General features: G+C 42.8%; 1 protein-coding gene across 1 annotated transcript in view; it reads left to right on the top strand.

Annotated features, from left to right (window-relative positions):
- Positions 1-20,908, top strand: part of NIPBL (NIPBL cohesin loading factor) — a 1,064,356-nt gene that overhangs the window by 576,219 nt on the left and 467,229 nt on the right. Inside the window, 2 exon segments of the mRNA XM_030191924.1 lie at positions 9,618-9,753; positions 9,831-9,913. Coding sequence (XP_030047784.1) covers positions 9,618-9,753; positions 9,831-9,913 — 219 coding nt within the window.

The following is a 20,908-nucleotide window of genomic DNA, read 5'->3' on the forward strand; positions in this document are numbered from 1 at the left end:
GATTCCTGTGATAATGAGGGGTTTTCTTTTCAGAGACAGTTGTAATATGGGTGGAGTTAAATTGTGATGATTAGTGTATTTGGGGAAGTTATTTATGAAGTGTCTGTCTTGGGGTGGGTGGGCTTAAGCTTAAGACTGTAGGAATGTCTCCTCTGTAACCTATCTGAAGAGCTGCACTTAAATTCACCAGAAGAAATTTGCAGGTGTACAGCTCTAAGGATTGGGACATGGAAATCACTATTTTAGCAGAGTATGTAACAAAACAGGAAAGATATAAAGATATAAATGCAGAATTAAGCCAGAATTCAGATATAAATGCAGAGTTAATCCAGAATTAAAGGCAGAGCACTTTCTTATCTGTGTGTATCTTTCAGGCAGGAGCCAGTGAAGACCATGTGCAGGGTTGCCAGGTGGAAAATTTTTTTCTAGCCCAATCCAGCCCAAAACCCGCCCAAACACAAACCCCGCCCCTGACACCCCCACCCCCACGTCATCACCCCCGCCGTCACCGGCCCCGCCTCCCACGTCATCGGCCCCGCCTCCCCCGTCATCGGCCCCGCCTCCCCGTCATCGGCCCCGCCTCCTACGTCATCGGCCCCGCCTCCCACGTCATCGGCCCGCCCAAAACGTCACTAACCCCGCCCAAAAAACGTCACTAACCCCGCCCCCCCGCGGCCAAAAAAGGCAAAAAGCCGCCCAAAAAACCGCAACCCGCCGCGGGCAAAAATTTCCCGCGGCGGGTCGCGGAAAACCGCCCAATTGGGCGGTAAAACCGCCCACCTGGCAACACTGACCATGTGGTTTAACTGCTCCTCCTTACAACAAAACCTCACCTTAGCCTACAGATTTACAAACCAGATGGGGGAAGGGTACACTTTTTTTCTTTTTTCTAGGGAAGCTTAAGACTGTAGGAATGTCTCCTCTGTAACCTATCTGAAGAGCTGCACTTAAATTCACCAGAAGAAATTTGCAGGTGTACAGCTCTAAGGATTGGGACATGCAAATCACTATTTTAGCAGAGTATGTAACAAAACAGGAAAGATATAAATGCAGAATTAAGCCAGAATAAGAATAAGAGAATAAGTATACCAAGACAGAGAATAAGTATACCAAGGTTAAATCATGAAGAATTAGAACCTGTGCAGAGTGCTAGATTCAACTCTGGCCACCTTGTTGGGCAGACTGGATGGACAGTGTAGGTCTTTATCTGTTGACATTTACTATGTTATATCAAGTTGTCTAACAATGGACACACAAAGTGAGGACGAGTTGAATAGGAAATCCAAAAATCTTTATTGATAGTAAAATGACGACCAGACACGGCCGTGTTTCGGCATCGAAGCCTGCATCAGGGATCAAACAAATCTATACAGAAATAAAATTGATATGTAAATGAAAATTGTACTTAAAATTAAAATAAAATATATTAAATGATTAAAAATAATAATTATAATTAAAAAAGTATATATAGAAAACATAGTGACATATAAAGAAAATATGTAGAAAAATTTTTTATATTGTAGTCATTTCTCCGAGGACAAGCAGGCTGCTTGTTCTCACTACTGGTTGATGTGCACAGCAGCCCCTTCAATCGGAGATCTTCTCTAGCAAAGACGTTTGCTAGTCCTCGCGCGCATGCACACCGCGCCTGCGCGACCGTCTTCCCGCCCGAACGCACTCTTGTTTGTCAGTCTTCTTTTTTCCACAGATCGGGACGGCTGTGTTTTTTCGTTGTTCTGTGCCCTGAGGAGACACTCGCGCTTTTTGCCGCTTTCTTCCGTTCGGAAGTCTTCTTTTCTTCTTTTAAAGGTAATCGTCTTTGTAAAAAAAAAAAAGTCTTATTTTCCAGTTTTTTCCCCCCGTCTAGTTTCCTTTCGCTTTTGAAAGCGGCCCTTTTGGCTGCCCTTACGGGTTTTTCCCTGTTATTTTTTGGTGCCTTTGCCATCATCGCGGATTTTGACTTCACCGGCGTGATTTTTCCGCCCATGTCGTCGAAGCCTCCCAGCGGCTTCAAAAACTGCAACCGGGTTATCTCGCTCACTGATAGGCACGCTTCATGCCTTCAGTGTCTGGGGGCTGGGCACCGTCCTCAGGCCTGTAATCTCTGTCTTCTGTTGATGAAGAGAACTCAGGTGGTGAGATTGGCCCAGTGGGACGTCTTGTTCGGGGCCTCGCCTGGTGTTTCGATGGTCACAGTATCGAGGTCATCGACCTGTGCTTTAGCGTCTACGGTACCGGGATCATCGTTGGTACTGATGTCGTAGGAGGGTGCCTGTTTGTCAGGAGCGCAGGTGAGGGCTGTCCATTCCCCTGCTGGTGGCGGTGAGCCCTCGAGTAAGTCTCCGCCTGCCTCGAGGGCTCCTGCAGTACAGCCCCCCCCCCCCCCCCCCCCCCCCCGGGATCGACCTTCTTCGGACCCGGCCCCGAGGAAGAGACGCTTGAATTCGATGTCCTCCTCGTCGGTACCGGGAGGTTCCGGTGACATGCTTCGTGCGAAGGCAAAGAAGCATCGGCACCGGTCACCTTCCCATTGCGGTACAGAGAGCTCTGGGTCGCCGAGGGATTCGGCACCCACTAGGTATCGACGCCGGAAGGACCGCTCACCCTCCATTCAGGAGGTGTCGATGCGCTCTACCTTGGACAGCCCGATACCGCCTCCGCGCCCCGGACAGATTCAGAGTTCGTTGCCTGTGCCGGATTCCCTGCTTTCCTCGACAGCCGCTCTAAGCGAGAGCCTCCGGGCCATCCTTCCAGGGATCCTGGAGGAGCTGTTGCACCCTTCGGTACCGGGGGTGCTTGCGCCGCCGGTGCCGTCGAGTGAGGCGACAGCTGGCCCCTTGCCCGTTGTGAAGTCTCCAATACCGGTACCGCTTGCGGTGCCTGCATCGGCTGCATCCCAGGCAGACTCCCCGACAACATCGATGGAGGGAGCTTCATCGCCGCCGATTCGGGAGTCTTCTTCTCGACGTACCCACCGTGGCCATGTGTCTACGGAGTCGAGGCGGGCACGGCTTCGGACTGAAGTTTATGAATTAGTGTCCGACACCGATGGCGAGGCCTCGTGGGAGGCAGAGGAAGACATCAGATATTTCTCAGATGAGGAGTCTGACGGTCTTCCTTCTGATCCCACTCCCTCCCCTGAAAGACAGCTTTCTCCTCCCGAGAGTCTATCTTTCGAGGCCTTTATCCGGGAAATGTCTGCGGCCATTCTTTTCCCTGTGGTTACAGAGGATGAGCCAAGGGCAGACCCCTGGGAAACCCCACTATCTACCCTTCTCCATTGAGAATACTGACCATTTAACCTTACTGTCTGATTTCTATCTTTTAACCAGTTTTTATCGACAATAGAACACTTCCTCCTATCTCATGACTCTCCAGTTTCATGAGGTCTGTCCCAGTATGGCAACACATATATACTTAAATATTACAAAAAAATTCCCACACACAACTCCACTTCTTCACTCTGATGAGAGCCACAGTAGGATTGCTGAAACATCAAGGGGGTCAATTTGACCCATTCAGTTTTTCTAGGTGTGGCTGCTTACATCTTAGGAAGTGCAATAGTTATCCTCTCACATGTTATGTAAAACATCAATGGCCATGAAAATCGTGAATACATGAAATCACTCATAAATTATTTAAAGTTAAAAATCTAGTTTGTTCGAGTTCAAAATGACCCCCTGTGGTAGATCTAGTGTTAACAAGGAGAATAGTCTTTGTTGGTATATAGCAGCCTAGTAGATGATAGCAGCTAAAAAACCTACTGTTCACCAGGAGTACCAGTTGTTTGCTCTGCTCTAGATAAGGATATTTCTTAGTTGTCAGTCATACAGGTCAGTAGATTTGTTGTCTTCTGCTTTTGTTCTCTTATCAGTCTAGGTAAATAAGCAAGCATTAATGCAGTGCTCAGAGTCACCCAGATCTTTTATCCAACCACTCTATCCTAATCTATCACTGCCTTCTATATTTGTCCAACACATTCTTATTATTAGCATCCGTAGGTTTTGGTGATTGTTTTACTCTGGACATCCATCACCCCAGGGAACAGTACAGTTTATGGAGTGAAAAGACTTGGGTGTGATCCTATGTGATGATCTTAAGGTGGCCAAACAAGTAGAAAAGGCAGTGATGAAAGCTAGAAGGATGCTTGTATGCATAGGGAGAGGAAGGGCCAGTTGTATAAAGGAGATGATGATTCCCCTGTATAAAATTCTGGTGAGGCCTCATTTAGAATAGTGTGTACAATTCTGGAGACCGCACCTTTGAAAAGATATAAATGGGATGGAGTCAGTTCAGAGGGTGGCTACTAAAATGGTCAGTGCTCTTCATCATAAAGCGTAGCAGGACAGACTTAAAGATCTGAATATGTATACTTTGGAAGAAAGGTGGGAGAGGGGAGATACAATAGAGGCATTTTAAACACCTATGCGGCATAAATGCATAGGAGGTGAGTCTATTTCACTTGAAAGGAGTCTCTGGAATGAGGGGGCATAGGATGAAGGTGAAAGGGGATAGACTCAGAAGTAATCTGAGGAAATACGTCTTCACAAAGGGTGGTGAATTCATGCAACAGCCTCCCTGTGGAAGTAGTGAAGGTGAAAACAGTGTCTGAATTCAAGAAAGCTTGGGACAAGTACATAGGATCTCTAAGGAAGTGATAGGGAGAGTAGATGGCATAGATGGGCAGACTGGATAGGCCATATGGCCTTTATTTGCCTACATTTTTCTGTGTTTCTTAACTGCCTCCCTTCAGCGTCATATCATGACCCTTTGACTTTGAACTTATTTTTCTCCAAAGGAAAGCCAGGCTGGCATTTCATAAGTAGAATGATGTTATCTGATTGAGTTGGTGGGAGAGAGGGGTGGAATTAGAGCAGAGTAAGTAATGGTCAAGAACTTTCTAAAATGCTCTATTGAGCACGTATGTGAGTTTCCATATCTTCATCTTTGCACAGGTTCATCTTAGTTCTAGTTTTTATTCAGAACCCAACTGATTTCTGCAGGGCATGAGTATGTCTAATTTAGTGTCAAGAAGGTTTTTGCTGTAGAGTCACAGAACTTTTATTGCATCTCAGGCCTTTAGCCCTTATAGCCTGGATGTTGAGAGGATAATGTTAAGTTTCTTAAATCTGTCTAATTGTCTCTCATTCTGGATTGGAGGGGATGTTTTGCTAGAAGGTTTTATGGTTTTAGATGTAGAGGACTTGCCATCTGGTGGGAGAGAAAAGGCCTAGAACCTTTCTTTTATCATGCAAAACCTGCTTGAATACCTTCTACATCCTTCAAAATCAGGCTTGAAGACTAACTCAAGCAGGATTCACTTTCACATGGTTGATGCATGCTTTTTACTATCAGAAGCTGAACCCATCTCTATACAACCTTTAGTTTGTTTTATGTGGAGCTTCCTTTTACTGAAGCCTCCTATCAAGCTCCCCATCATGTCTTGCTACCTCAGCATGAAACAAACTCTTCTGGTGAAAGATCTGTTTCAACCTCTTGACTCCTGAAAGATCAGATTTTTGATGGCAGTAATTATGCCACAGACCTTAGTGCCTTATATTCACTTCAGTAAGTTTCTGGGCATTCTTTATAAGCTTCTGCTTAAGGTAATGTTGAACTTCAAGTCATAAGAACATAAGAATAGCCATACTGGGTGAGACCAATGGTCCAGCTAGCCCAGTATCCTGTTTCCAACAGTGGCCAATCCAGGTCACACGTACCTGCAGAAACCCAAATAGTGGCAGCATTCCATGCTACTAATCCTAGGGCAAGCAGTAGCTTCCCCATGTCTGTCTCAATAACAGACTATGGACTTTTCCTCCAGGAACTTGTCCAACCCTTTTTTAAACCCAGATATGCTAACCGCTGTTAATACATCCTTTGGCAAAGGGTTCCAGAGCTTAACTATTTGTTGAGTGAAAAAATATTTCCTCCTATTTGTTTTAAAAGTATTTTCATGTAACTTCCTTGAGTGTCCCTTAGTCTTTGTACTTTTGGAAGTAGTAAAAAAAATCAATCCACAAAAATAATAATTTGCGATTTATAAATTTTCCCTTGCAACCTTTGATTTCTCCGAGGGAAATGTTAAGAAATTACTTTAAAGAAGTTTTGGAAATTGAAGAAGATCAGTTCCCTCCTATCTCCCAGGTTTTTTATATACCGGATAAAAGAGATGAACAGCATTTAAAAAATCAGGCAATAGATGTCTCTGCATTGATAGAAAGCTCAGATATTGAACAATTAACTGCTTCAACTTTACTTGCCATGGTAGCGTTGACCTCAGACAAGTCATGGATATTAAAGAAACTCTTTCAAAAAAAAGAGAAAACCTTTAGAGGTTTACAAACTCGGATATTTCCTGACTTGTCGAGGGACACGCAGAAGCGTAGGCAAAAGTTCTTGCAGTTGAAACAGGAGACGCTCCAGTTAGGAGCAACGTTTTATTTAAAATACCCATGTAAATGTTTGGTAACTTATCAGAATGTTAAATATGTGTATTTTGACCCGTCCCAACTGGGTTCCTTTTTAACATCAAAGAGAGCTCTATAGTGTATATACACCAAGCCTGTAACGCTGAAGTCTTGTTTTGGTTAAAGTATATTTGAAACATTTGATTTCTTTTCCTTATATCTCCAGTTACTGAAAAATTGGACTCTTTATTGTGGACTTTAAAGCATCTAAAAAGGAGAATATTATTCTTTTATTTTTGAGGAACTTTTGGGTAAATTAATTTCTTTAGTTGCTTTTTTTTCCTGTCAAGTTAATTTACTTGTGATTTTGATTGAAATATTAATAAAGAAACAAAATAAAAAAAATCAATTCACTTCTACTTGTTCTACGCCACTCAGGATTTTGTAGACCTCAATCATATCTCCCCTCATCTGTTTTTTTTCCAAGCTGAAGAGCCCTAACCTCTTTAGCCTTTCCTCATACGAGAGGAGTTCCATCCCCATTCAGTCTTCAGGTTCTATGTGTGATTTTAATGCAGTTTATCTTTTTGTAAGCCACATTGAACTTGAGTCTATTTTGGGCTAATGTGGGGTATAAATGTCATGAATGAATAAATAAATATTACTAACAGCAGATCAGCAATTTCATGCTTGGGTTCTTTCAGTACCCTGGGGTGTACGCCATTTCCGGTACAGGTTGATCTCCTACATCCGAAAAGACCGAAGCAAAGAATTCATTCAGTTTCTCCGCTATGGCCTTGTACTCCCTTGCAGACTTTCTGCTTCTGATGTACTGTGGGTTTTAGCCTCTGTGGCAAGTTTCTCTTCATATTCTCTTTTAGCCTTCTTTATCAGTGCTTTGCATCTGACTTGCCAGTGCTTATGTTGCTTCTTATTTTCTTCATTTGGGTCATTTTTCCATTATTTGAAGGATATTCTTTTGACTAATAGCCTCTTTCACTTCGCCTTTATGCATGTCCGCACCTGATTTAGTATGCTAACCTTTGCAGCAGATCCTTTTAGCTTCTTTTTAACCATTGTCCTCATTTTATTATAGTCGCCCTTTTGAAGATTAAATGCAGCTACAGTAGATTTCCCTTGTGGCTTCATTCCAGATGATAGCTCAGACTTGATCATGTTATGATCACTGTTTCCCAGGGGACCCAACACTGTTACCTCTGCACACCACCAAGGACTAGATCTAAAATGGTTCCCCCTGGTGCTCCCTGATGTAATATTTAGGCAGTCAATTTTGGGGTAATTGAATCACCCATAATTAAAATCACCCATTATTATACTGTTGCCCTATTTGTCAGCTTTCCTAATTTCATCCTTCCAAAACTTCCCCAGGCCATATGTCCACAAAAGTGAAGATGTTTTACAGTGTCTGGATGGCAGGAGAGCCTTAACTTTCTACCTGGAACAGATTTAACCCTTAGAAAGTCCACCCAGTTTTTTGTTTCTGTTGAGTGGAGGAGTGGCCTAGTGGTTAGGGTGGTGGACTTTGGTCCTGAGGAACTGAGTTCGATTCCCACTTCAGGCACAGGCAGCTCCTTGTGACTGGGCAAGTCACTTAACCCTCCATTGCCCCATGTAAGCCACATTGAGCCTGCCATGAGTGGGAAAGCGCGGGGTACAAATGTAACTAAAATAAAAATTAAAAATAAATATGGAGGAGTGGCCTAATGGTTATTGCAGCAGGTTGGGGAACTGGGTTCAATTCCCACTGTTGCCTGATGGTCGGCAGTGGGTTGAGATCCTGGAGAACCAGGTTCAATTTCCTCTGTAGCTCCATGTGACCCTGGGCAAGTCACTTAACCCTCCATTGCCCCAGATACAGCAGTAGTACAATGTACTACTTAGACTGTGAGCCCACTAGGGACAGACCCAGTACCTGTAAAATGAAACTGTAAACTGCTTAGGTGTAAGCAGTATATAAATATTAAAATGAAATGAATGAAATATGGCACACAGTGTCTAATTGGAAAACAGTTTACATTTCTTTCTGTTATGCCCAGACAAGCTTAAATCTGGAAAAACAAGTCAAGGCTCTTAATGTCAGAGCCATGATGACATCATTAACCTAACTGCAAGCTCTTCAACATTCATTACAGTTTGGATGAGGACCTCGCACATAAAAATAGGTTTTGTCACTCTTAAGACCATTCTATGATCAGTGCCTCTGTAAATGCACACCAACACTATACTTGTTGACAATTCTATGATGACATCTGTGTGCCAGGATTGCACATGGGTGTGTCTCATTGCAGGCATGGTCATTTGTGCCATGTCAGTGGCAGGTTTAAATGGGCACACCTACAATGCATCAAGTGACATGCATAACAGTTACAAGCTATATGGCTCTTAGGTTCTACCTAATAGAATAGCACCTAGTTTTTATTTGTGCATAACTACCAATTATTGATGCCTATGAAACTTGCAAGTGACTTTTACATCTAGATGCCAATTTAAAGACTTACATTCTTTGTTTTTTGGAGTCTTTTTGAAGTTGAGAATCCAACTTCATCCCCCCACTCCCCTCCGGGTTGCATTTATATTAAAATTAAAAATGAAGAAAAATACAAAAATGGCTTTGTACTGCCAAAAGCATTGTGGTTTTATACCCTTTGGCTTTGAACTTTTTTTCATGTTCCCATTTTTATTTAAATACTACTTGTAGTTAAGGATTCCCATTTTGAGGGCCGTTATCCTGGTTGTCCTAGGAGAAGATGAAGTTGCTTACCTGTGTTATCCAAAGACAGCAGAATAACCAGTCTTCAGATAACCTATCCGCCTCCCCTAGGAGATGGCTTCTTCTGATCTTAGCTTTATACTGAATTGAGTTGACCCTGCATGATGATGCTGATGTGGGAACAATCATGCGTGCTTAATATAGCTTTCTGGCTCCAGGGTCCATCATTGACATCTTCCAGCTTGTGAGGCCTGTTATCCTGCTGTCTGTGGAAAATACCTTTACAAGTAAGTAACTTTGCTTTTTATGGAAAGTTGGACTTGCTATTCTTTATTGTAGCCTGCAAAATATTTGATTGTTTCTGTTATTTCCTTCTTTTCTCCAATGAATATATTATCAATATTTTAAGATTATGTTTTGGGTTCCTTTTATGACAATTACACCAGCATATGAGACTAATGTATTTTATCTGACAGGTTAAATAGCAGTGATATGGATGGAGAGCCTATGTATATTCAGATGGTGACCGCACTTGTCCTACAGCTCATTCAATGTGTTGTACACCTACCATCAAACAAGGATTCTAATTCAGACGAGTCATCAAACAAAAAGGTAAGTGACTCAGAAAACCATTTGATAATCAGACTCTGCTGTTTGCATGCATATAGTAATCTTTCTGTTATTTTCAGGTGGATCAAGATGTCCTTATTACTAACTCGTATGAAACAGCTATGAGAACTGCACAAAACTTCCTGTCCATATTTCTGAAAAAGTAAGTACTTCCAGATTGAACCAGCTCATCTGTTTGTGATGTTTCTTTATATAAATTAATCGTGGTTGTATAGTGGCTTAAGAATTCTCAACAATGCTAAAGATAATTTCTCTGAGGACAAGCAGGATAGCAAGTCTTCACAACTGGGTGAAATCATTCGACAGAGCCTACATAGGAAAATGACTATCCAGCTCAGAAAAATCTAGAAGCTTTTGAAGTGAAGAAATGATATCAGCCTAAGGAATGACTGCCTAATTCAGGAGTTCCAAGGTGATCAGTGTGCCCCCCCCCCCTACAAGTTATATCTGAGAACGGGCTAGGAGGCAAAAATGATTGGAGTCATACCCTCCTGAAGGGCAGGTGCAACAGTATATTGATACAGAGGAGGGAATCTGACAGTGGCTGGATGGAGCAAGCCATGAGTTTGCTGGCTGAGAAGGGGTAGAATTGGAGTAGGAATCATATCCTGAAGAATATGGAAGTCATGAAAGTTGAAGGAGGAACTGAAAAGTGATATCACGTTCAGTAAAAGATAAAATTAAAGAGGTGGGTTGGAAAACTAAGGTAGACCTGGTGGAAATGGGCTGGCGGGGGGAGGCTGAATGTAGCAGAGAAGAGGCTAGTAGAAGAATCAATGGGGGTACTCTGGTCAAAGCTAGAAGGCTTAGGAATTATTCATTTCAGAATAATATGGAGATCTGAAGAGTCAGATGAGTACAAGAATGTGACTGAGATGGTGCATATTGTATTTAAGAGCATTCTGGGAGAGGAGGAGGGGATTAGGCAAGGTTTGAGAGGTGAAGGTCAATAGAGCTCAGAGTCCTGAGCCCTGGAAAAGTGAGTACCCAGGGGACATTATAGCCTGTCTTCATCACTATGAGAACAAGAGAAACTTGTGGAGAACATGAGAGTTGCAAGGTCCATCTGCTGAAAGAATTTAAAATTGAAATGTTTAAGACTTTATGTAAGTAATGCTGCAATGGAAGCAATGATTTAGTGAACTTACATGATTGCTGAAAAAAAAAAGACAGATATAAATGGTGGTTACCTTTTGGACTCTGTGATAACCATTCATGGAATAATAAAGTTACCACTATAGATGACATCTTGAGAAGGAAGGAGAGAGAGAGACACGTTATGAGGTCACCAGACAGAAATAGCAGTATACAAATGGCAGCAAGTGGCAGGTAAAGTGCGAGGCTGCAACAACAACCAGAGATGGTGGACAGAACATGGCAAGACTGGCCATGATGAAGAAATAAACCATAGATGAGAAGAGGGAATGTCGACAGAAAAGAGAAGTCCAAGGGAGAGAGAGACTGAAGTTTAAAAAATGAAGTTGAAGGAGACCTCAGGAAAGGAAGATGGCATGTTGGAAGTAAATACTCAGAGTACCGAATCAATAGACTTTAAGAGACTGCAGGTTGTAAAAGGGGAGAATATAGAGAATGAGATATCTGAGCATGAGTAGTAGTTGGGGAGTGAAAATAGAATGGAGTGGGATTGACGGTGAAGGATGGGAGGGAGTGTGAAGGTCAGGATGGGATTTGGGATGGGTAATAGTAAGGGGCTTTGGAAGAGGGGGGATGCTTTACATGTAGATAGTAAAAGGTAGAAACTTGCAGAGTGAGTTCATTCCAGGTGTGGAGGAATGATGCAGAAAGAGTGCACTGCAAGAGGGTGGGGAAATAGAGAGGGTAGGGGATATTACAAAGGGTGAAAGATGAGGGTAAGCTAAGTAATGGGGTTCAGACAGAGTGGCTGACAGATGGGAATATAAAAGGAAGAAGTGTGGTAATGGTGAAATTAAGTGTGCCGCTTTGAATGTGTCATGGTTTAAGTTCTCATATCAAAAATACAGAAGAAACCTGTCCTTCGCAAAAAACAACAATAATCAAAACAGCGAAGATGACGCAAAAAAACGGGAAAAAATGAAAAGAAAACAAACTAAAGATAAAAACAAAACAGTAATAAAAACAGTAGAAAAAAAGGAAATTAAAAAATTGAAAAATACAAAATTCACACAAGGAAAGAAAAAACTCTAAGAACAAAATTATAACCAAAATATAAAAATCAAAAAGAGACGACACAAGCAAAATGAAAAAAACTAAATAAATGTATTAAGGTGATATGACTCGACACAGCTGTGTTTCGGCCCAACTGGCCTGCGTCAGGAGTCTAAATAAAACAAATTAAATTTAATTTAAAACATGTCGATTTTTAACATCTTAAACTATAAACAAAGATAAGTCAATATACATAAAGACAAAAAACAGATGTACTACAATCATTGGTCCAGTGCTTTCTTTCAGTACATTTTTGAGAATGAAACTAGCTGAATAAAATATAAAAGCAACGGAAAATAAACCAGGTAGAATACATATTTTAAATGAACTAGTCAAAAAGTGCCAATAACTCATCTTAAATTTATATCTATCAATGAATCTCATATTATTATTGCGAGGGCTAGCAAAGGACTTTGCTAGTGAAGATTCCGATTGGAGGGGCTGCCGTGGACATCACCCATCAGTTGAGAACAATCAGCCTGCTGTCCTCGGAGAATACCTTCTACAGGTATGTAGCATTTGCTTTATGCATCAGCAAACTCAAGAAGGAATTAGGCAACAATTAAAAAGCATCCAGGATTACTCATTTCCCAGCCAATTTACCACCACCCACTGCCACAGAGAAGGAAACAACAAAGGAATAGATGGGTCACAGTAGGCTTCTGTTACACTAAAATCTGTTGTCACAGAATCTCACTCCCACCCTTTGCCCCTGTCAAAGTTTTTTACTGCTTTGCAACATATGATCTGAAAAAAGTACAATGGTGTAACCAGAGGCAATTAAAGTAGTACAAGCCCAAGAAACATCTCCCAAATAATGACAGATTGGTGAAAAACAGAAAATTCTACTGCTCGGAGACTCCATTATCAGAGGCATTAACTAGGAACACAGTTCAGGGGTTCCAACGTAGTCCAAATGTCTTCCATGGATCTTCAGCTACCAGATGTACAGACCAAAATACTGAAAGTGATCCGAAAAGAGAGCAAGGCTTCAAACACTGATGTTGTAATTCACCTGGGGACAAATGACCTGACCAACAATAGCAAGTTTACACGCACAGCACAGCACAGAGAGCGTTCCAGAAGCTTGGGGAGGGACTGAAATCTTTGGTTCGGACTGTGGCTTTTTCTGAAGTAATTCCTATATGGTGGAAGGGAGAGGAAAGACTACGCAAAACAGTGGAATTCAATAAGTGGCTTGAGTCTTAAAGAAGAAGGTTTTAGATACATAGGAACATGGGGAAATATGTGGAAAAATAACAGGCTGTACTATAATGATGGGAAGGTGGTTGAACTAGAGGACATGAATTGAGGTTGAAGGGGGGCAGACTCAGGAGTAATGTCAGGAAGTATTTTTTCACAGAGAGAGTGGTGGATACATGGAATGGCCTCCCGCGGGAGGTGGTGTAGATGAAAACGGTAATGGAATTCAAACATGCGTGGGATAAACACAAAGGAATCCTGTTTAGAAGGAATGGATCCACGGAATCTTAACGGAGATTGGGTGGCGATGTCGGTATTTGGAGAGCAAAACCAGTTCTGGGCGGACTTCTACGGTCTATTCCTTGATGCGTGACTGAATAGATATGGATGGGCTTGAGTGTAAAATTTAAGAAAGCTTCGACATTAGCTCAGCACTTTCAGTACATGAAGAGTTCTGGGCAGACTTCTACGGGCTGTGCCCTGAGAATGGCAAGGACAAATCAAACTTGGGGATACATATAAAGTATCACATACCATGTAAAAGTAAATTCTGTAATAAAGAAAATGTTCTATTCAATGTGGAAGCTCCAACGATTAAAACCTTTCTTCCCAAGGGAAACTTTTCGAACCTAATACAATCAATGGTCCTAAGTCATGCAGATTATTGCAACGGAATCTATGCGGGATGCAAAGAACAACTCACAAAAAAACTCCAAGACCGCCCAAAATACAGTAGCCAGGTTGATATTTAGCAAAACACGCTTCAAAAGTGCTGAACCCCTTCAAAAAAAGCTGCATTGGCTCCCAATCAAAGAACAGATCATCTTGAAAATCTGCACTCTGGTCCACAAAATTATATATGGCTCAGTCCCAGGATGCATGATAGACTATATATATATCTACCAGTAAGAAACCGAATAGTCACGATCATACCTAAACCTGCACTACCCAAATTGCAAAGGACTGAAATACAAAAAAACCTACGCATCCGGCTTCTCCTACATAGCACACAACTATGGAATAGGCCTCCCAGAAGCTGTGAAAACATCCATGACCACCTGAACTTTAGGAAAATCACTAAAAAACAAACCTCTTCAAAGGCCTACCGCAACGATCCTACGTAAACCTCTTCACCCAGCCAACACACAGCATGACTATGATCGTAACTGGACACACACAATCTCATCCCTTCGACCATCCACATATACTTTCATTTCGATCACTACACAACCTTGTATCTGTTATCTCCGACTAGGCAAACGTCTTTGACGGTACTATGTAAGCCACATTGAGCCTGCAAATAGTGGGAAATGTGGAGTACAAATTTAACAAATAAATAAAATGAGTTTATCTTGTTGGGCAGATTGGAATGGACCGTATAGGTCTTTATCTGCCGTTGTTATGTTAAATAAGTTGCAAATGTTCCTAAGGCAATATGATTTATTGATTTATATTAGTTTTGTTATTTCCAGTAGTGACTTTCGGTAATATCAGGCTGAGAACTCTGAAGAAGGCTTATATGTGAGGGAATCCTGGTGGAAGATTAACTGGGTAGGAGAATTGACGGAAGGAAGGAAGGGAATTGCCCTGGTCTTTAATGAAGGGGCATATACTACAGTTAAGACAAATTTTGAAAGCGAATGTGAGGAGGAACTTAAGGAGCAGGGGAGTGGTAATAGTATGTTATAACATATGAAGTAACTGGGAAGACCAGAATGGGAGGGGGGGGGGGGGGGGGGGGGAGGAGAGAGAGATTGGGGTTATGGGTCCAAGTTGTGAAGACAGTTTGTGAATTGGGAAGTAATAATTATGACAGGGTTGTTCAGTTGTTTAACTGCAAAGTAGGTCTGCAAGCACTAGATGGAGGTTGGCATCTGGTGCCTGATGCAAAGAGATGCACTTATTGAATGGTGTAGTCCATAGGAGCCAACATTTCAAAAATTTTGGGGGTGCTAAGCCCAATGGAAATAACCCCTCCCTGGACACATACAAGGGAATTTTCTCAATATGGGGGTGCTCAAGCACCCACAGAGTCGGCTCCAATGGTGTAGTCTAATGATTTAAACACAAATGACTAGTACTCGTATAATTATTTGAAATGTGTCTGGAATATACCGATTTTTCGGACTATAAGACGACCGGAACCATAAGACGCACCTAGGTTTTAGAGGAGGGAAATAGGAAAAAAAATTTTTTCCTCTTTCCCTCCTCTAAAACCTAGGTGCTCTGCTCCGGTGCGTCTTGTCCGGGTTTCGGACCTCCGTTCCAGTACTTACATGATTCCATGTGCCCCTGGTGGTCTAGTGACGTCGGGGCAGGAAAGATATAAGATCTTGACAGAATTAAGATGATTCACGTGGCTTGTTTACAGAAACCTGGTTGGATAACAAAGAATGCCAAAATTTAAAGAAAGATTGGGTCTGAGAGGTCATAGCTGATCCCTCATGTGAGAGGTGAGCAGAATTGTCAATACCGATAGGGTAAAACTAATCAAATAAAGTTTGAGAAAGTGGTGGCAGATACTGGAGGTCGCTGTGTTCTGGCAGTACTATTCTGGTAAGGGATCCATATAATTGTAACTAATATCTGTTGAAACGATTGCAAGGAGGTTATGAAACATTGTTTTGCGTTAGGTAACTATCCACTACTCCTGTTGGGAGATTTTAACAGTGTAATAGTCTTAGCCTTGGACAGACTGCTAGAATCGGAGTAAATGGAAACAAAGTTCTTCTGCCCTTCCTATGTGCAAATCTAAATGTTATAGGTTGGCAAATATCAGCACACAAAAATAAATCTCTTATTATAAAGTTGCAAAGTACTTTAACCAATACTATAAACCTATGAAATGTTTAGCTGACCACAAAAAGTAGAAAATTGGATCCCAAATATTATCTGATCATGGCCCAGGCTGGATTGTATTAGATTATGAACAGACAACTAGGTCTGTTATGATTTTCGATGTCAATCATCCAGTCAAGAAATGGGAGTTGTAGTGTCACCATAGTGTTGCATATAAAGGAACCCAATTCTTGTTCTGATAGTAGCCACTGCAATCTTACAAAGGATGTAATTGCCTAAGGGGTCCTTTTATTAAGCCTGCGATAGAAATTGGCTTATCGCTCCCTTATGTGGGTTCTTCTGGAGCTCTATGGTCATTTTTACCACAGCAGTAAAAAATCTGATTTTCTATTTTTCATACTAATGGCCATGCACTGCTACCATTATCATGTGGCCATTAAAAACAATTTCCACGGGAGCACTTAATGCCACTCATTTTGTAGATGGTAAGGCTCATGTGGTAATCATGCGTTAATGAGCGCACAGTATGTAGAGATGCCACTGATTAGCACAAAACATGCCCCTCAACCTAAAAATTAAAAAATATTTTTAGCGTGCGCAAATTTTGAACTAAAGGAGGCCGCACCTCAAATATTGTGTTCAATTCTGGTCACCGCATCTCAAAAAAGATATAGTGGAATTAGAAAAGGTACAGAGAAGGGCGATGAAACGATAAAGGGGATAGGGCGACTTCCGTATAAGGAAAGGCTAAAGTGGCTAGGTCTCTTCAGCTTGGAGAAAAAGATGGCTGAGGGAGCTATGATAGAGGTCTATAAAATAATGAGTGGAGTGGAACGAGTAGACCTGAATCTCTTGTTTACTCTTTTCAAAAATACTAGGACTCATAGGCGCCGACTCTGTGGGTGCTGTGGGTGCTCAAGTACCCCCAATATTTTACCCGCCCAGGCAGGGGCGGGGGGCGCCGACCTCTGAAGGGCACTGCTCCGCTTACCCCTCCGACCTTGCAGCAGCTGCGCAGCGTCAGTGAAAGCGCTGCCCGCTAGCCTTCGTTTCGCTCGTTCATTCCCTCTTAGTTTCCCCTGCCCTCACGGAAATGATGTCAGAAGAAGGCGGGACACTGAGAGGAAACGACAAGCGAAGGGAAGGCTAGCGGGCAGCACTTTCACTGACGCTGTGCAGCTGCTGCAACGACGACGGAGGTAAATTTAAATAAGATTTAGAGAAGAGGGCGGGCATGTGGACATGGGAGCGGGAGTGCAGGGGAGAGAGAAGCATTGATCGATGGATGGGAGGGCAGGGCCCAGGGAGAGAGGAGAAATTGCTGGACGTGGAGGGGAGGGAGGAGAATTGCATGATATGGATGGATGGAGGTGGGCAGAGGAGAGAGGAGCATCGATGGACATGGATGGGAGGACAGGGCCCAGGGAATAGAGGAGAAATTGCTGGACATGTGAGGGGAGGAAAGAGAATTGCTTGATATGGATAGAGGGAGGGGGGCAGGGGAGAGAAGAGCATCGATGGACATGGATGGGAGGCAGGTCCAGGGAGAGAGGAGAAATTGCTGGACATGAAGGGAGGGCAGGGGAGAGGAGGAGAATTGCTGGATATGGATGGATGGAGGGGGGCAGCAGGGGAGAGAGGAGAATTACTTGATATGTATGGATAGATGGATGGAGGGCAGGGGAGTTGCTGGACATGGGTGGATGGAGGGCAGGGGAGAGGAGAGTTGGCTGGACATAGGTGGATTGAGGGGAGCGGAGAGTTGCTGGACATGGATGGAGGGGAGGACAGTGGAGAGATGAGGGTTGCTGGACATGGGTGGATGGAAGGGAGGGCAGGGAGAGAATTGTTGGACAGGGATGGAGGGGGAGGGAAGGGAAGACAGGAAGGAGATGCACATGGATAGAGGGGATAGAGAAGAAATGTTGGACATGGAATGGAGAGGAGGGAAGAGAGAGGAAGGAGATGAGATGAGGGAAAAGGAAGAGAGGAGAGAAACTGCAACATGGATGGAGAAAATAGCAGAAGCTGGACAGTCAAGTCTGTGGAGGACCCAGCTTTTACTTACGGATATAGAGCAAGAAATGAAGAAGAAAGGAGGAAAGTAAAGAAATAAATGGAAAGGAAGCCTGGAAACGGAGTTAAGAGGACAGATAGCAGCAGAATCAGATACTGTGCCAGCATGATCAGAAAACAAAGTCACCAGACAACAAAGGTAGAAAAAAATCATTTTATTTTCATTTTAGTGTTTGGAATATGTCCACTTCAGAATTTACATCTAATACATCTGCTTGTCTTATTTTGCAATGTATAGCAATGTCTTTCTTTCTGTTTGTCTGGTATTGTGCTGCATGCAGGGTCTAACGTTTTAGAATTCAGGTTAATTTTTGAAGAATTTGAAGAGGGGCTATGTCTGTTCTGCATGTGTGACTGCAAGGCTAAGTGTCTGAATAGGGATCTGTTTGTTAGATTCTGAGATTTTGCTAACACATTGTTTTCAGAGTTGGCAAGACGATCTGTTCTCATAATTCATGATCTGTATGCTAATTTGGTTTGTGTCATTTAGAGTATAATGGAGCTGTAACAGTTTACAGAAATTATTTATAATGAAAACAAAGAAATACTGGTGTATATTTTCAATGACGCCATGGCTGGTAAGAGGGGTGTGACTACTGTAAGGGGCGGAGCCATAGTGATCCACCCCAGGATGTGTAAGGGCGCCGACTAATAGGCTGCAGGAGGGCGCCAGAAACCCTAGGACCAGCTCTGCACCCGCCGGAAGTTGGAAGTTCTCCTTCCCAGCCAGCCTACCTGCCTGGTGCTCGCCCTCTTCTCCCTCATTTCGCTGCCGGTCCGTCCTTGCCTTCCTGCGTGCCGCCCAGAATTTAAAACTCATCTACCTCGGGGTCCCGGCGGCAGCAATGAAAGACGAGCAGGCTCGGCGCTTCAGCCTTCCCTTCTCTCTTCAGCTCTGGTTCCACTCTCATTTTCTGTTTCCGCAAGGGCGTGACCAGAGCGAGAGAGAAGGAAAGGCTGAAGCACCGAGCCTGCTTGCCTTTCACTGCTGCCGCCGGGACCCCGAGGTAAGATGAGTTTAAAATTCTGGGCGGTATGCAGGAAGGTGAGGACGGACCGTCGAGAACTGTTGTGGAAGTAGAGGTCAGGCTGGGGTTGGGACTAGCACTCGGAGGAGAGGGGAGCCTGGAACTTGGAGGAGAGGGGGAGGGAGGGGGCATTGAATGCACCACCTGTTAAAAAAAAAAATTCACCCACCAATCATTTGGAAAAGTTGGCTCCTATGATAGGACTATGGGGCACGCAATAAAGCTAGAAAGTAGTACATTTAAAACGAATTGGAGAAAATATTTCTTCACTCTGTGTAGTTAAACTCTGGAGTTCGTTGCCAGAAAATGTAGCAAAAGCAGTTAGTTTATCGGAGTTTAAAAAAGGTTTGGATAGCTTCCTAAAGGAAAAGGCCATAGACCATTATTAAAATGGACTTGGGGAAAATCCACTAATTTCTAGAATAAGCTGCATAAAATGTACTGTTTTGGGATCTTGCCAGGTACTTGTGAACTGGATTGGCCACTGTTGAAAACAGAGTGCTGGGCTTGACGGACCTTTGGTCTGTCCCAGTATGGCAATACTTATGTAATCCCGAACACATCGCATGGTAAGCCCTTTTAAAATGTGGTAAGCATGCACTAGCTCTTACCACTGCTAAGTAAAAAGGGCTCCTCTGTGATAGGAAGTGCAATGAGTTGACCAAAAATATACTAAAACTTGACAAAAACTGTTAAAGGGGATTCACAAGGGAATCGAACCCATGAAGTATATGCCAGAAATGTAGATTAAAATGCTGTTAACCTGTTGCACCTCTTACAAGCATGTGAAACGTCTTAGCCTAAATGTTGTCTTCATCTGACTTTGCATAACAGTGTGCACTCTTTGGGGTAATATATACACTGAATGTCAAATGGGTGAAAAAACACCCATATAATGTGAACCAAAGATTTTTAAAAGCCCAGCAATATACTGTATCATATAACTAATCCATGCAAATTAATCTGTATTTCTGCCAGGGCGTCAGGCATTTCATAATATTAAGGGGGTCCTGAATTTGTTATCAGCTGACTGGCGAACGCTTTTACGGTACTATGTAAGCCACATTGAGCCTGCAAATAGGTGGGAAAATGTGGGGTACAAATGTAACAAAAAATAAAATATGGCGAGCCAAGTTAATTGACACACCTATGTTACTACTTGTACTGTAAAGGCCTCTCAGAGGGTGTTTTTGTTCCTTTATATTTCATGTGCAGAAAGGGAGATATCTGGAGGAAATACAGGGCTTATATAAGAAACCCTTGGGCTTGCCTAAACATTAATGGTGGGTATAGGAAAAAGAGAAGATAAAGGGAATGGGTTTACTACCTTTCTGTGATTACAATCAGTGCAATCTGCTTAAGTGCAAGAGTCTGGGACCAAAGAAATACATGCAGTTAACCGGTGCGTGCGTTTAACCGTTGTGACCCAAAAAAGCTTGACATCTTATAAACATATGTACAGTACTGTTTACTATACGTACAGTATACAGTCTCCGTTAACTGACGTTATATAGTCTCTGTTAACTGACATTAGGCTTACTTGAAGTAATCAGTCATAGTCCTCTGTACACTCTTGTATCTGTGAGTTCCATAGACTATGTCTGCCAGTAGTAAAAACTCCAGATAGGCCCGCACGGTGTTGACTCTCCAGCGCTCTTGCAAAAGTGACAGGAGGTTGTTGAATTTCGTCAGCATGTGCCTCGCTGCTCATTTCATCATCTGTTTCATCATCAGCCGTTGCCTGCATGTAGGCGCATATCTGGACATCAGTGCTGTCGTCAGCTGTTTGTAGATCGTAATCAACAGCTACATAGTGATGAAAC

The sequence above is a fragment of the Microcaecilia unicolor genome, chromosome 2 (genome assembly GCF_901765095.1).
Source record: "Microcaecilia unicolor chromosome 2, aMicUni1.1, whole genome shotgun sequence".
NCBI classification, from domain to species: Eukaryota; Metazoa; Chordata; class Amphibia; order Gymnophiona; family Siphonopidae; genus Microcaecilia; species Microcaecilia unicolor.